The following is a 15,260-nucleotide window of genomic DNA, read 5'->3' as shown; positions in this document are numbered from 1 at the left end:
ACTAAATTTCTTAATATAAAGTCGTGCTAAATTGTTAATCTATAGTGCTAATAACTCATTTAATTTGAATATTGACGAATTAAGTAGGGTTGAATAACAAATTTAATCAATAGTTAGAACTTCATGTTAAATAATGATCAAACAAGTCAACATTTTGCATTTCAATCAAGACCAATTATTCATAATGGTTTAATTCATGTCAATTCTATTGGTATCTCGTATTATGGTGAGAATTCATTTGGTTTTATTGGTTGGTTAAGGTTTTAGATCAGTCAAAGTTACTATCCACGAACTTATTATGACTAATTAATTAATAATAGTACCATTAGGTCAGGTTAGTTTAAGTTCGGGTCATAATTCTAAGCATGGTTTAATTTTAAAGCACTTCATTTAAATCACATAATCACGATTAAGATTAATTTTGCACCCTTTATGAAAAAAAACTAAAAAAAAAACCATAAAGCAGATGTTATCATGGACTTATGGTAATACTATTATGTTTATATTTTGTATTGTTTAGCATAATGGACTTAGCTCAACCCATGTTCTATAACAATTGCGGAGTAGTGAGAAAATTTTGGCATTTCTTTCTACTTCGTATATAAAAGGAAGATGGTTTTCGGTCTAAGATCCCGTTCACTTCTTCTTATTTTTGTTGAAGTGAAATTATTTTTACTGATTCTCTGTTATATTTCTTCTTTATAATTACTGATTTTTACTAAACTGAAATTATTTTTGCCAAATTGAAATTATTTTTTACACTACTGAAATTATTTTTACTGAATATTATTTTTTTTTAAGGTGAAGTGAATAGGGCCTAAGTTGGGAGAATCGCGAAAATGAGAAAATTGTGAAAATTCTATCAAAAGTTCAAACAAACAAAGCCTACTAAATCTATCCTTAAGAGCATAAATTTTCCTCTGGGATAAATAAAGTATATGGTAAAAATAATATAACCTCCAAGTCCCCGACCCAAACCATAATGTGCTCCCACTGTTTACCAGAAAACTTTCCCACATAAAAAAGCATCAAATATAGAATAAAAGAGAGCATCAAATCAGTGTCAATTGTTTCACTAAGAGGACGAAAGAGATAGCCCCACTGCAGTTGAAGTTGTCTACTGACAACAAGAACAAGACATGAATATAACGGTGATACTATACAGTCCAGGTTGACTTCATATACAGGGCAAGCTAAACAAGATGCAACGCTAAGACGACTATACGAGTATATCTCTGATTCAAGATTGAGTGAGCGTTAGTGTTTCTACTTTTTGCAACAAGATGGCAACCTCAAGACAATCAAGCCGATACCACTTGCTTGAAAAGATGCACATGTCTTGTTTTAGATGAAATTCTATGCGACATGCTTGGTTCTGAGGGCTGTGATTCTACTTCCCATTTCTCATTTCACTCTCAATCCTCATCTCTATATACTTGATATTTCAACATCCATGTAGATAACTTGCTACTTGCTAGTTTTCGGAATAGGAATTTAACTTGGACAATTACCTGTGTAGGAAGCTCATCGCCAAATCCAAGCATTGTAGTCTACAATCCTTTTTTCTGAAATTACAAAACAAATCAGATCAGTAATGGCATGAGAAAGACCTGAACTTTGATATTGACGCATGCATACAGAGGGACTGACTCAACTTTCAGACGCTGACAACAGTCGACATATTATGAAAGAAAAATATGCTAAATTTTTTTTAGGCTTGGTCCATCACAAGATAGCTTGATGCTTTCATACCCCACAAAATCCTACTCCATATCAACTAGGAATCAACTCAAGGTTAGAACAAAAAGGCACGGTAGAAGAAGCGACTGTGATTAGATCTGACTGCCAACATTAAACTGTTCATTTCTGGCAAGTCAAGTTAGCAGTAAGCAAACCACAAGACAAACACCATAGTTTTAGTAAAAAAATGTCAGTATATTTTTCCAAGTATGGTAACACATAATTATGATGAAATCAGTTTGTACTTATCATGTATGTTGACCAGATGTTCAGAAGAACACGGTATTCTTATGAACAAGGACGGAAGGGCCTAAAAGGGCTAAAACTACGATGAAGCAAAGCAAGTTAGCAAGCTCGTCCGAGGTAACAAGACACAGCTTCATCATGTCTATGAATTTCATTTGGCGTCAACTATTATTGCTTTAACATTTCACTTTTTGATCATCCATATTGCTAATTATATAAGAACTGCAGTAGTTAGCTAATGAACATGTGCAGTCAAAGTGACCTCCAATAGCACCCGAGACAGAGGATAAGAAGGTTGATTCTAAATTACGAACTTTGCACCAGAGTTTCGGCAGAGAGGAGAAAGAGAAAAATAACTGCCCTACAAAATTTAACTGTAATACAGGAAGATATACCTTCAACAGGAGACTCTACAAAGAAAGTCTAGGTTTAGCTTTTCTAAGCTTTCAGCACAAAATGTATTAGTAAAGAGTCTTAAGACTAGTAACAGCATGCATACAAATTCATGACACAAGACATTGATTTTCTGACTAGTGAAAAAACATGCATCACATACAAAATTAAAATTTCAAATATATTACTCACTAACATTATACTGCAATTATTATATAGGTCTATCCGCCTCTCTAAGATGCACTTCCTTAATGCCTGTTCAAGAGCTTTCCTCTTTAGTCTCCTCTACTGTATGCTTCAAATCTCAGATATTATCAGAATGTCATGCAATTCCAGTACTTAAGACCTACTATGAACAAATTCCTCCCAACGTTGCAAAAAACAGCCTTCCCAGTGACCCAAGATCACCAATACACTACACACTCTGTAGCCATCCTTAATACCATACTGACTATTGAAATTAGTGACACAATATGAATTACTTATGACATCAATGTGCTGAGAACCTTTTCTACTCAAACAATATCAAACCATTTAGACCCACCATCTCAATAAAGTGTCTCAGCCTTGTGTAAGGGTAAAGAGAACATAACAGACAATACACCAAGAAGCTTCGTTTCCTTGGTCTTAATCAAGATTACATGCTTCAATATGGCACCAAAGAAAATCACATTACCAAAGGTAGTTCACTGCTACAGTAGAGTATGAGCTAATATATCACTCTTATACCTACTTTCAGTCACCTCAGACAGCCCAACGATTATCCATACCATTTCTTGATATTGACTTCAACTAATCTAATGTGTCACATAGCTACCTAGAAGGCAAAAACCTTTACTTAGTTGAGCAGCTCAGCCAGTCACAATATAACTCAAGTAAACTGTACCAGGAAGTTCTAGTTTTGTATTAATAGTGTCAACAACACTATAGCATTAAATCACTCATATTAAGTACTTTAACGACCAAACAACTGCCCAGTATGGGTACCACCTTAGGCAAGGTTGCGGAGGGTCAAGATTTACAGAACCTTTGTGTTAACCAGCCCTGAGTGGCTAGAACAGATCCTGCTTCAAAACGACCCAGAGAAAAAAGAATTTATATGGAAGCAATCAGACTGCAAGCATTTATATGCAGAAACATCACGTTTTCTACTTTTCTCTATCAACCTTGCAAGCATATATCTATCTAGAGGTCAGGTGAGCAGCAGATAAATTAGCTAATTTTGAGCATCAACTAGTCCAACTTTAGTGGCCCTTTTTTTTTTTTTTTTTTTTTTAAGGAACTTTAGTGGCTCATTTAAAATGCCCACTACGGTTGAAAAAAAATATACTTCATACATGTTTGATCAGTTATTCAGTTAAATTGTAATCTCGTGAAGAGAATCTTCCAACTGTTGTGCTACCTTTAAAGAAGGGGCATTCAGTAATCAATATCATCCACATTAAAGTGATCCCACCTATCAGCAACCAGTAGTAAGCAAAAATTGACAAGTCAAATCAAATGTGGTAACCCATTATATTATACACATAATTTGACGGCTCTAGGAATAAATTACGTATGTACAGAGTAATTGATAATACTCAATTATGATGTTGCATGAATTACTTATGGACTTGCTACATGTTGAAGAAAGGAATAAACCAACAGCACAACTTCCAGTTTGTTTTAAACCTAATTAGATGATCGGATTCAAGAGTGAACTCAAAGATGTTAATTATAACGTAAATTCTTCCATCGTTTCCATCCACAAAAAGGTGTCACTTAGATCCATATCAGCTTCCAAGCTTTGTACCTTAGAAAGAATAATACAGAAGGAATGCAAGGTGTCCTCACAAAGTAACTCTAAATCCAAAGATTAGCCCAATACCTCTGTATATCACCCGCAAAGAATAAGTTGAGAAAGCCCAGGCAGCCTTAGCCCATAACAAAAGCTAACAAAGTCACTTCATCCCAAACCAAATCCCTCGGGATAGTGACATCATTAAAAAATTAGAAGGATTACCATGAAACTTCTCCTTTACCCAGCCAAAATCACAAATCTATACGACTATACTGTAACTACTCCTAAATGTTCCAAGAACACACCCAAAGTCTCCTTGTTATACATCACAAAGTCCTTTCTAAATATAGCTACCAGTTCACAGTGAAGGAAAATAGGAAAACATGTGAGCGTGACTCATCAGCCAAGCAAGAATAGATATGGTGAGATAGCCAACTTCAGTTGATGGTTATGAAGCATATCATGCGCTTAGATCCTTCCCAAAGCTAGCGCCATGGAAAAGCTTGCACTTTAAGAGGGAACTTTGTTTTCCAGGTGAAACACAGGATATTTAAGGCAGTGATTCAAACCAGGAAGGACATGCAAGAAAAGATCCCAAAATGAATCTCCAAACCACACTCTAGGATCATCACATCCATAAACTTTTAAGCAAGAGGTCACACATAAAGGTGAGTTCTCTACCTCTGTCATTGGGTTGTTTTCACTTTTCAGCACCACAAGATCTACACATTACCACTAAAGAAGCATTTTTGCAACATTGATGACCAGTAAAGTTGTGGAAACTGTGAACTAACAGGCTGCTCTGTTTCCATTTTCCTACTTTCACGCCAAAAGAGTAACTAGAAAAGCCACTTGTAAAATAAATTTCCAAGGGCAATGGATTCTTTGGGACAAGAATTTGAACATCCCACCTGTTCTCAGTTTCACACACAATTTGTACTTGCTCTTGATGACATTGTGCTACAAAGCCTGATATTCTAGAGGAAACCTCCAACACCATTTTTCCGCCAAAACCAAAGATTTTTTAGACAATTCTTCAAAACCCCAATCTACCCTCTATCTTAGGACAACCCATCAAATCCCAGCTCACAAGATGATCCTTCATTCCTTCCTCTCATCCCCAGCTCTAGGCCACAAAAAAAAAACCGCATCATCCATTCAATTTTGGTGCAATTACAGCCAAAAATTTAAACAAAGGCAAATCTTCCAAGCTTAAAATTTGTAAGTCCAAAGGGTAATCACGTCAAAAATAATACCTTTAAAAGAAGGAATTTCATGTAGCAATATAGATTGATGTTGGAAGATGCATCGATAAAGAAAGAGGTAGACCAAATATGACTTGAATGGAGGCGGCAAAAAATTACGTGAAATAAAAAGGTTTGTTAGATCAAACAGCACCAGGTCAAAGGGAAGAAGATCTTTGAGGACGACCACGGGAAATAAATTTTTGGTTTATGCAGAGGACCCCATCCTTTAGGGATAAAGGCTTAAAGCTTTGGCATTGTTGTTGTGGGGAAAGAAGAAATTGTAAATTTTTCATCGTTCCCTAAATATCATTCACTATTATCTAGGCAGTCTTGAAAAACTCACTTTTCTTAGACTAGAGTTTATTATTCATCTCCTACAAATACTTAATAACAGGAATAGGAGCACTGCTACAATAACGCACAGGTCCATAATACTTTGCAAAATACTTCTCATACAGAACCTCACCACACCCCGATATCTGAGTGCTATCGGGGTGAATCAGAACTTGCAAAATACTTATTAAAGCATTAGACAAGAATCAGCAGAGGTGAAGAACTCCGCAAGAAGTCAATCTCCAGATAAAAAGACTTGGACAGTAGTTGTGACCAAAAAAATACCAAAGTTCCATGGACACAATTGAATAAGACATGTGGACAGCTAGATGCTCACACATACATGCGAGGAGACAAGAAACAGATGTAAAAACAAGTATATGAAACTTGATAAGGCTCACAAAATAAGAAATCCTAAACTTTTCACACATCACATGAAAGACAACAAAATGCCATCTATAGTAGTCAAAACATCACTGACCTGTCATTATCCCTACTGAACTATGGGAAGCACTTCATTCTCTGCCAATGATATAAGTAAAATTAAGGCAGACATAAGTATTCATCACATATTCAGAATGAAGATAAACTCCAAGCGACAGAATTCAATAAGATGTTCATCAAGAGTCATATTACCCATCTCTCAATTTCAACAAATGAAGCGGCCAAACGTCTTCTTAGATTTGATCTATCTTCTTCACATGTTTCACTATTCACCTCTAGCAAATAAATTAATAAAAAAAAATAAAAAATAAAAAAAAAACATTTATAGTCAATATGGAAAGTAGTAGAGACACTCCCTTTGTATTGAGAAAAGATTATAATTTACAGAAGAAGAAAAGGCAAAAACGAATAGAAGACTTCCTGGGATGCATATCAATCCTCACCATAGAAGTAAGAAGACAAAATTGTGATCCGCTCCACAGGCTGTTGAAAAGAAGGGCAAGAAATAAAACCAAGGTTAAATCATTAAAGTCAAGCTAAATGACATCAAAAATTCATCATAAGCAAAGATCAATAGCATGGATAAGAATTATCCACAATGATAGGACTTGGATATAAGTTCAACCATGCATCACTCTTGACCTTTGACCTAGACTCCTAGACTTAGTAATAACGGTAGAATCTACATTCTAGACTCCGTAATGTTGTCAAATTTCAGACTTGGCCTTCTATGAAAATTTTGCATGTTTTTGGTCTCCCGTGAGTGCATGAGCCCATAACCATATTAGGTTGGGATAAGCTAATAACATCCAAGCTCGACCCTTTTGTAGTAAACACGACTTTAAACACTATCATTGTTCCAAAAAATTTCTTTAAAATGAAAGGAATCCCATAGTAGTTACTCTTACCTAAAGACGGCACGGCCCGACACGAAAAAAGCATGGCACGGTACTGTGCGTGTGAGTCGTGGGCCGGCGTGGACCGCCTTTATATGGGAGAAGCACTATAACGCACGGCACAACCGGTCCGACATGACAAAGCAAAATCAATGCAATTTTGCTTAGGCATGTAAGATCGAAACAGCCCAACCTTTTGAAAATTTTGGCCCGTCACGGCACGACACGAAACTTGTTGGCCGAGCCATGTGTTGGGCCCAACTAACCCCACAGAAGGTGGACCTGGCACGAGGCACGACCAGGAATGGCCCAGAGCCATCTATACTCTTACCCTCCCAAGCAAGGTTTTTTTATCAATGAAAAGCAAGGTCCTACTTCTTCCCCCTTATGCCATGGAGATCGTTAGTGCTAACACTATATTATTCTATCTTTAAAAACATCTTCAGTTAGTATGTTGTCAAATTTAAGACATGGCCATTCTATGAAACTTTTGCATGTTTTTGGTCTCAATTAGAGTGCATGAGTCCTTTGTTATATTTTTTATTACAAGGTGGGCAACAACCTGACCCCCAAGATGGTTAAAAAACTAACCCCCAAACAGCTTTTAAAATGGTTGTTCAACGCCAAGATACCACCGAGGTTCACCCCACGCCAATCCCCATTTTCAAAATAACTTGTAAGTGGTTCTCTTGGATATAGTCCATTCTAAAGGACATATCTAAGCTGCCAACCAGATTATACTATGTTTACACTTGTAGTAGAATATTTTAAGTTACAGTAATCCATTCCTAATTTAATTGTGGCTGGATTGAATCCTTTAGAGTAAGATCCCCCACCCTCACCCTTTTTTTTTTTTTGGGGGGGGGGGGGGGGGGGGGTTATACTCATTTTTCAGATAAAGAGGCTGTGAAAAATGTAATGTATTGCACTCATAATTTATTATATACTTTTCATGATTATTAATTACTAATTGAAAATCTTCCTTTTAATGGTGGCTTGAGATTTGATAGCCACATCAGTACGCCACAATCTCAGTGTGATAGATTTAGGACATATGAATATGAACAGCTGCCCCAGAAACTATAGCATAGCCAAGACTAACATGAAAATTGTGATTATTAAGCGGATCAATCTTGCCGACACTATTCATAACTATCACCACACAACCGGACTTGCATGATCAAATTTCATGGGTTATCCTGCAACCCAATAAGTATAGTCAATTTTCAGCAGTTCTCTTTTTCTTAATATTGTGGGTTTGATCCATATATTTACTTTTATTTGTGCCCTAGCACCTTTTTATTCACGTAAGGATATTATTAATGCAACCTAACAAAGCATGACTCACAAGGCCTATCTAATTAAAATAAATAAAATTAATCCCATTTGCCTTGTATTCATAATATAACCCAACTCCTAATATAAACAGCTTCCTAAAATACACACACCTACCCAACTAATGACACCAATGATGGTTGTGCTCTTGACATGCCTTGCACCACTAATGGATATACACGCAAATATATTTCACATGTCCACAGTGATCCATACCAAAACCCTCAAAACTAGTGAATTAGCTTTTCAGGATAGTTAAACAGATCCAGCTGAAAATATCAACAGCTATTTGGCAAATAGGTACTCGGGGATATAAATACATCATCACGATATTTTATACGAAGTAATTATAAGCAGCTATATTAGAGAGATCATCTGAAACTTTCTCAATCAACCACAACTTAAAAGATGGAGAATTAAATAGCTTATCTATTGAAAGTTGGTTAAACTGGTTTGGTGCCAGACTCTGGGGGTTAACAGCAAGAGTACTTACTATTTATTTATCAATTTTTTTTAATAATTGTTCCAGGCATTATACATTCTATAAGATAAATCAGTGTTTCTCTGTCAAATCAATATGCTGAATGGTCTGCTCAAAATTTTCAATCCAAAAGTACTGTTGTCCAACAGAATTTTATTGAAGCTACAGGCTTTTGAGCTAGTGCAGCAATTTTCAACACTTAAAAAGTTTAATGGCATGCTTGGATTGGAGGTAATGTGTTAGGGAGTGACAAAGTCATAATGCAGCGATAATGAAGGGAAATAGGTAGATGATGGGCACCTATTATCCCTAAAATGAGGGTAATTTACACGCTCCTCTCTCCTCCTTAGTATTTACACAGAGCTACTACATCTCATGTATCACCACCTCTTCATTCTCTGTTTATTATTTTTCCATTGCCCCTTTATTATCCGAAGCATGCCCTAAGTGTTATAATTTAGAATTTTTACACAAATTCTTATCACTTAAGTTTAAAGTTATATTGCCAATGGTTTCACCATAAAGCATAAGAAAAGGTGAGGCACACTTCTGCTTCTAATTGGATGTTAGTATGTTACATTTATTCAGATTTGTTAATGGCACGTCACCTACTTTTTTCTTTAAGCAAAAAAAAGAAGGTAATTCTCATTCAAGATTATAGGTAGCTGAAGCTCAAATTATTTTCATTAGGCAAAGTCATAGTTAAGACAATCTTGCAAAATTATTGTGATACCAAGGTCACATTTATTTTAGGGAGTGACTTCTTACTTTTTATAAGTAACATTTAAGGCCTTACAAGTAGTTAGTGTGAGATAGTCTTGTTCAAGACTTTCTTTTTTCATTAACATCACAGGTTTAATAGATCAGGCAGTATTAATTACAGTTCATCAAGCGCATACAGACAACTTGATTAAACAACACAGCTACACAAGACAGCGTATAGAATATTACCATTACAAATATGCCCTCTTTTCGAGTAGGAAGTTCCTCTAGCTTTCTCAATGTCTCATCACCCTTGATGACCTTGCCAAAGATTGCATACTTTTCATCAAGATGAGGTGCATCACCGAGAAGTATAGAGAAGGAAGATGATGCACTGTCTGGATCATCATACCTGCAGCAAGCAATTACAGCTATAACATCAGCACTATGAGACCCAAGGAAAAAATACAGCGCAACAATAGTGACAATGCAACTAATTATAACAGCTTAGACAGTTCCATATCGAAGAACCAAGAAGAAAATTTGTTTGTTCCTTAAAATATACTGTAAAAGACTATAGACTGTTTCGAATGAAAATTTAAAGAAAAAAATAAAAAGGTTCAAGACAGTTTGAAACACATTTTTTAATCAAATTTACAGGAACCAATGTCTAACTGAATTCAACTATCAAGCCAAAACACTGGTGAACATAAACCAAACTCAAATAAATCCACTAAAAGCAGATCAGAGATGCCATACTAGGAAAAAGACTTAGTACTAAAGCAAGCTTCTTAAACCTACCTCCCCATTGACAGGATACCCCTAACATGTTTGACCTTACTAAATTCACCTATAACAGTTTTCTCAGCTTCCTTCCTCTGCTCAGCATTCATAGGGGCTGTTCTGCCTCCTACTACATCAGCTACTTGAGCTACAAAACCCTTATCCACCTGCCTCAAGAAATAATCTTGACTCATTAACATTTTACGTATAAAAATTTATTTTTAGCTAAAAACCAAACCAAACATATTTAATAGCACAAACCATTACCCGGAAGAAATGATTAGTATTATAGCATCCCAAGCGAACAAGTTTGAAAATGTGCTCAACAGTTTTGGGGGCCACACTAGGAAAGAAACCAAATTCGACATCTCCATAATTTGTCTGCAGCAAGAACCAACAAGAACACATAGCTATGAAGGATTAACAGGAAAAAAAAAAAAAGCAAAAACATTTACAATGTTTGAAACTATTATAACAATCCTAAGTCTGAAATGAAAAGCATATACACACAACAAAATGAAAGGTACTATCTTGATCAGAAGTAAGGTCACATACATAAGTCTTCCAAATCAGCTTTATTTTGAACTGGGGAAACTTTAAATAAGAAATCACACCCCCACAAGCCCACACATGATAGTAGCATACCTCTATTTTCCAAAAAATATACTAGCATAGGTAAATATGCACTATCACATGATATTGGTGACAAGGACCATTGTTGATATTTATAATCTTAATATCATGTGCCTTAGCGCTTTGTTGTAGATGTCTCTTCATTTGCTATTACTTTGTTGCTAATTTTAAACTTATCTTCTACTCTCTGTAAACCATAATTCCAATACATTTAAGCTTTCCTTAAATCTAGTAAGTGTCAAGGCTATAGATCCTTTTTCCTCTTCCACTTCCGCTATCACCCTCCCTTTACACGCATCTCCCTTCAAGGATACACCATAGAAGACCTTTGTCAACACCAACAAATGATAGTGACCATATTAATTTTCTTTCTCTTCTATGCTTCCTCTTCCAAATATTCAAATGGATGCACCTAACTCTCATAGGTCGACACCAACATTAGTGAACAGTACATTATTTCTCGTCAACACTAACCCAACCTTTCACCCAATGGAGATAGGAAATTTCTATACTCAACCCCCTTCCTCTTTAACCGGTAATGCTTCAACTCCTAAGACTAAACTCCTTTTTCCAAACTCATATGGAGAAACGCAAGCTCCAAATTAGCATCACCATTACATCATCCTCTCCTTCAATGGTGGTAAGCACCTCACATGATTAACAACATCCCTCCTTCCTCCAATATCCTTCCATTTGTGGTGAAGCTGAAGAAAAATCAATTTGTTATTCTCACAATCCTACTTTCCCCTCATTTCAACCTATCTCCAATGGTTTGACCACGGTGCAAAATGGATCTTCATTTAATCGAAGCACCAAACCAAAATCGTTCATATCAACAAGGGGGTTTTCAAATACCTAGAATCTAGGTCTGAATCAAACTTTCCTACCCCAAACCATCCCATATTGAACGTTGCATCCTGTGTTTCAGTCAAAAGTTACTTCCTGTTTAGAGAAATGTCAAAAGCTTGCCTATACCTTTCCACTAATGGATCTAATCCTTTACTATGCTACTTTAATTATTCTAATAGCGTACAACTTCTATAAAATCCTAAAAAGATTTGGGAAGTGAAAGGGGTGGGGCCACATGGTTAGCCCGTGTGCAAAATCAAATTTGCGTCATGACATGATCCGCAATCTCATCATATCTAGTCTTGCAGCATTTCTACCTCTTCCTCATCGCAACTGAAATCAGATTTTTGAACCATGAATCTAACCACCCTGCTAACATGTTTCCTGTGGCATCAGTCCAAACCATAGTTGGGGCACTCAACCTTCTCATATGTACCACTTTGGTGGCCCCTTACCCAAAAAGGCAAAACCCCAAATACTTTTGCACAAAATCTCCCTCTTTTTTAAGTTAATCTTAAAAATAATTCTCATACTTTGCAAACCTCTATAGAGAAATTGAACAATACCCTCAAAAGCTTGGCGCCTTGGCCAAAATGTCCTTCACTCATTCAACGAAGGTCATTTCGTTAGTCTGACCTATTGTGTCACACCATGTGCACCCCAACACCATTACAAAAGTCACTTGTCTGTCCTCCATCTAACATGAAGTGGAAAGGTCTTCAACTCTACTTTTCCCTAATGTCAAGGTTTGAGCATCATGAGCTACGTGCTAATGTCCACACAATACTACTCCCCCCTACATTACTGCCTTGCCACAACAAGTCTTACAAGATTACAACTTTCCGACCCCAACTTGCATATCACTTGTACTCGTAAGCTCTATGGTTCAAGTCTTCAAGATTGGACCTTCTCTACGGCAGTCTATCTAGCAGAGGCCTAATAAGGATTGACTAATTATAAGATAATCCTTAGTTTGTTGAGCCAAATCTCTGCTAATATCCAGGCCTATTATCTCTTTGCTTTGTTGTAGATATGTCTTATTTGTTATTAGTCTATCGCCAGTTTCCAGTTTATCATTTCCTCTGTGTAAACTTAATACTGATTCATAATATCAATACAATTAAGCTTTTCCTAAATCTGTTGATTGGAGACTGAACCAATCAACATACACACATAAACCATATTCCATGTATCAAAATTTCAGCCACCAAAAAGAAATAAATGAAAATATGCCATCTAGGTACAGTTTGATAATTGAATAATATGAATTACAATGCGGGTTATCATGATGTTGGAGAATACAAGCCCCATTCTTTTCAGTTTCCACCTTACAAAGATGAGTTCCAGTTCAGGGTTATTTCAAATTGATTCAGTTTAGGGACTACGACTTCAGTTGCAGGCTAAAATAAGTTTAGATAAGTTCACATAAGTTAAGTTTAGCGCTAATATAAGTACAGTTTAGGACTAATAAATTAGGAAATTTCCGTACAATTTAGTTCAGACTAGTTCAAGATACAAGAACAAGAATTTAATAACATAAACCAAACACATTTATATCAATAAATCAATGACTAAAGTATAAATATAATTTCTGATCTAGGTATACATTCCAGAAACATTATTCAAAGAAAAAGATGAACTTGTATGAAATCTTGTCACCTATATATAAATTGCTTAAATCCCACATCATATTTTTTTCCTCAGAATTTCCCATGAATTAAATTGGAGCATACAATGAGACAGAAATCAAGATCATGATCTACTAGTAACATGGAGTACCAATTTTGACAAAAGGGTCGAAATAATTTGAAGCAAAAATTGAACATAAACAGAATGTAAAACAATCGACAGTATAATTGGAGTTGAGAGTAAAAACCTGGAAAACAACACGAGCTGATCCAAAATCGGGAAAGGAGAATGTAAGAGTGATAAGGAGAGAGAAAACAAAGATCTTGATCAGTGTCTTTGCTCTCTCCATCTCTTTTGCCATTCTAATTCTTCAATTTTTTGAGGTTTTGCACTTTTCAAGTTGAGTCTTAACCTATATCCAACTCAATAATACGAAGTACTAGACTACTAGTACTCCAAGTCTCCAACCAAACATCTCTTCTCTTAATGAATATCAATGGGCAAATGGGGCATGTCAAATGGACATTACTCTTTGCATTTCCTCATCTTTGAACCCGATTATTTCCTCTATTGTGTTAGAAATCCGAACCCTTTCTCGTGAGGAGAGTTTCTAACGTTTTTCTTCTTTTTCTTACCTTTAAAAAGAGGGGCTTGTTATATTAGAAACTCACCCGCGTCCCTTATCTTCCCTATTCCAGTAAGGATGGCTTTGGGGCGGGTCGTGGACTCATGAGTCAAGCCTATGTTATGTATCTTAGGGTTGTCTAGGTTCGGCCCACCACCAATGGTTTGGGTTGGTCTAAGGACCAATCCAAATGTTGGTTTGAGGGCTTCTTTACAAAATAATGCATTAGTAATTTCGCATTACTTGTATTTACTATGCTAATTTATCAGACCAAAAAAAAAATCAACTTGGGGATGTGGTGAGGTGGAAATGACAATCATATATGATATGGGCCGAATGGTGGGCGGGGGTGGATTTAACATTATAGTTGTCCCAATCTGTTGACATTTGCTTATGTAAATAAGGTAAAATAGTCAAATGAGATCTTATGAGATTCGTTTCAATGTATAATCTCATAATATATATCAACTTTTTATAACTGTTACTTAATAATAATTCAGGTTAGTAGTGGCTAAAGTTAAACATCGACAAACGTGAAATCCAAATTGTTGCAAGTACGTAAAGAGAATAGAGGAACTATATAGCGCCAAAGCTTATAAGTTATAACTATGTTGTCTGCCTTATACCCACATAAAATAAGAAAAAAACTAATTTTTACCAATTAAGCTTCATCTTTATATTAAATTTTATTGAACTTGCAACATTTAAAAAAAAATGATTTTGAGATTTGTTGCACAATTAAGTATTATTTGTAACAAAGGTGCGAAAATTTAATGGACATCTAAAAGTATATAATTTTGAGGCAAGGGTATAGGCGGGTAGTAGAGCAAGGAATATGAGAATTAGGTGTGGGTAAACATGGGCATCGTGTCATGCCAGGCCGTCGCGGGCCGTGCCGTGCTAAATTTTGGCACACCCCAGCCCACGGCACGGCACGGCCCACGTGCCTGGCGGGCCGGGTCGTGCCGGGCAGCGGACCAATCTGTAATTTTTTTATATTTGTTTTAAATATATATGTATATAAAAAAAATCGATATATATATATATTTTTTTTGAACAACTTAAGTTTATATAAATAATGTTATTAATTTATGTTTATGTTAATGTTAATATATTTTTTTTTGAACAACTTTAATTTAATTAA

General features: G+C 35.8%; 1 protein-coding gene across 2 annotated transcripts; it reads right to left on the bottom strand.

The window, feature by feature from the left end:
* Positions 1-1,018: 1,018 nt before the first annotated feature.
* On the bottom strand, positions 1,019-14,095 carry LOC145581547 (peptidyl-prolyl cis-trans isomerase CYP23-like). 2 transcript variants are annotated; one of them, XM_081638555.1, is made up of 7 exons: positions 13,739-14,095; positions 10,648-10,761; positions 10,399-10,547; positions 9,847-10,009; positions 6,627-6,666; positions 6,376-6,458; positions 6,221-6,261 (listed from the first exon to the last, which is right to left on the bottom strand). In XM_081638555.1, exons 1-7 carry the CDS (start codon positions 13,850-13,852, stop codon positions 6,241-6,243), a joined length of 684 nt encoding a protein of 227 aa, XP_081494681.1. In that variant the 5' UTR covers positions 13,853-14,095; the 3' UTR covers positions 6,221-6,240. The 2 variants fall into 2 exon arrangements, with proteins under 2 accessions (XP_081494682.1, XP_081494681.1); XM_081638556.1 differs by lacking the exons at positions 6,221-6,261; positions 6,376-6,458 and adding an exon at positions 1,019-1,565 and having other exon boundaries at positions 13,739-14,093.
* Positions 14,096-15,260: the final 1,165 nt, after the last annotated feature.

This window comes from Chenopodium album, chromosome 15 (genome assembly GCF_948465745.1).
Source record: "Chenopodium album chromosome 15, dcCheAlbu1.1, whole genome shotgun sequence".
In the NCBI taxonomy this organism is placed as follows: Eukaryota; Viridiplantae; Streptophyta; class Magnoliopsida; order Caryophyllales; family Amaranthaceae; genus Chenopodium; species Chenopodium album.
The sequence above is the reverse complement of the archived record's forward strand: the minus strand, read 5'-3'. Positions and strand labels throughout refer to the sequence as shown.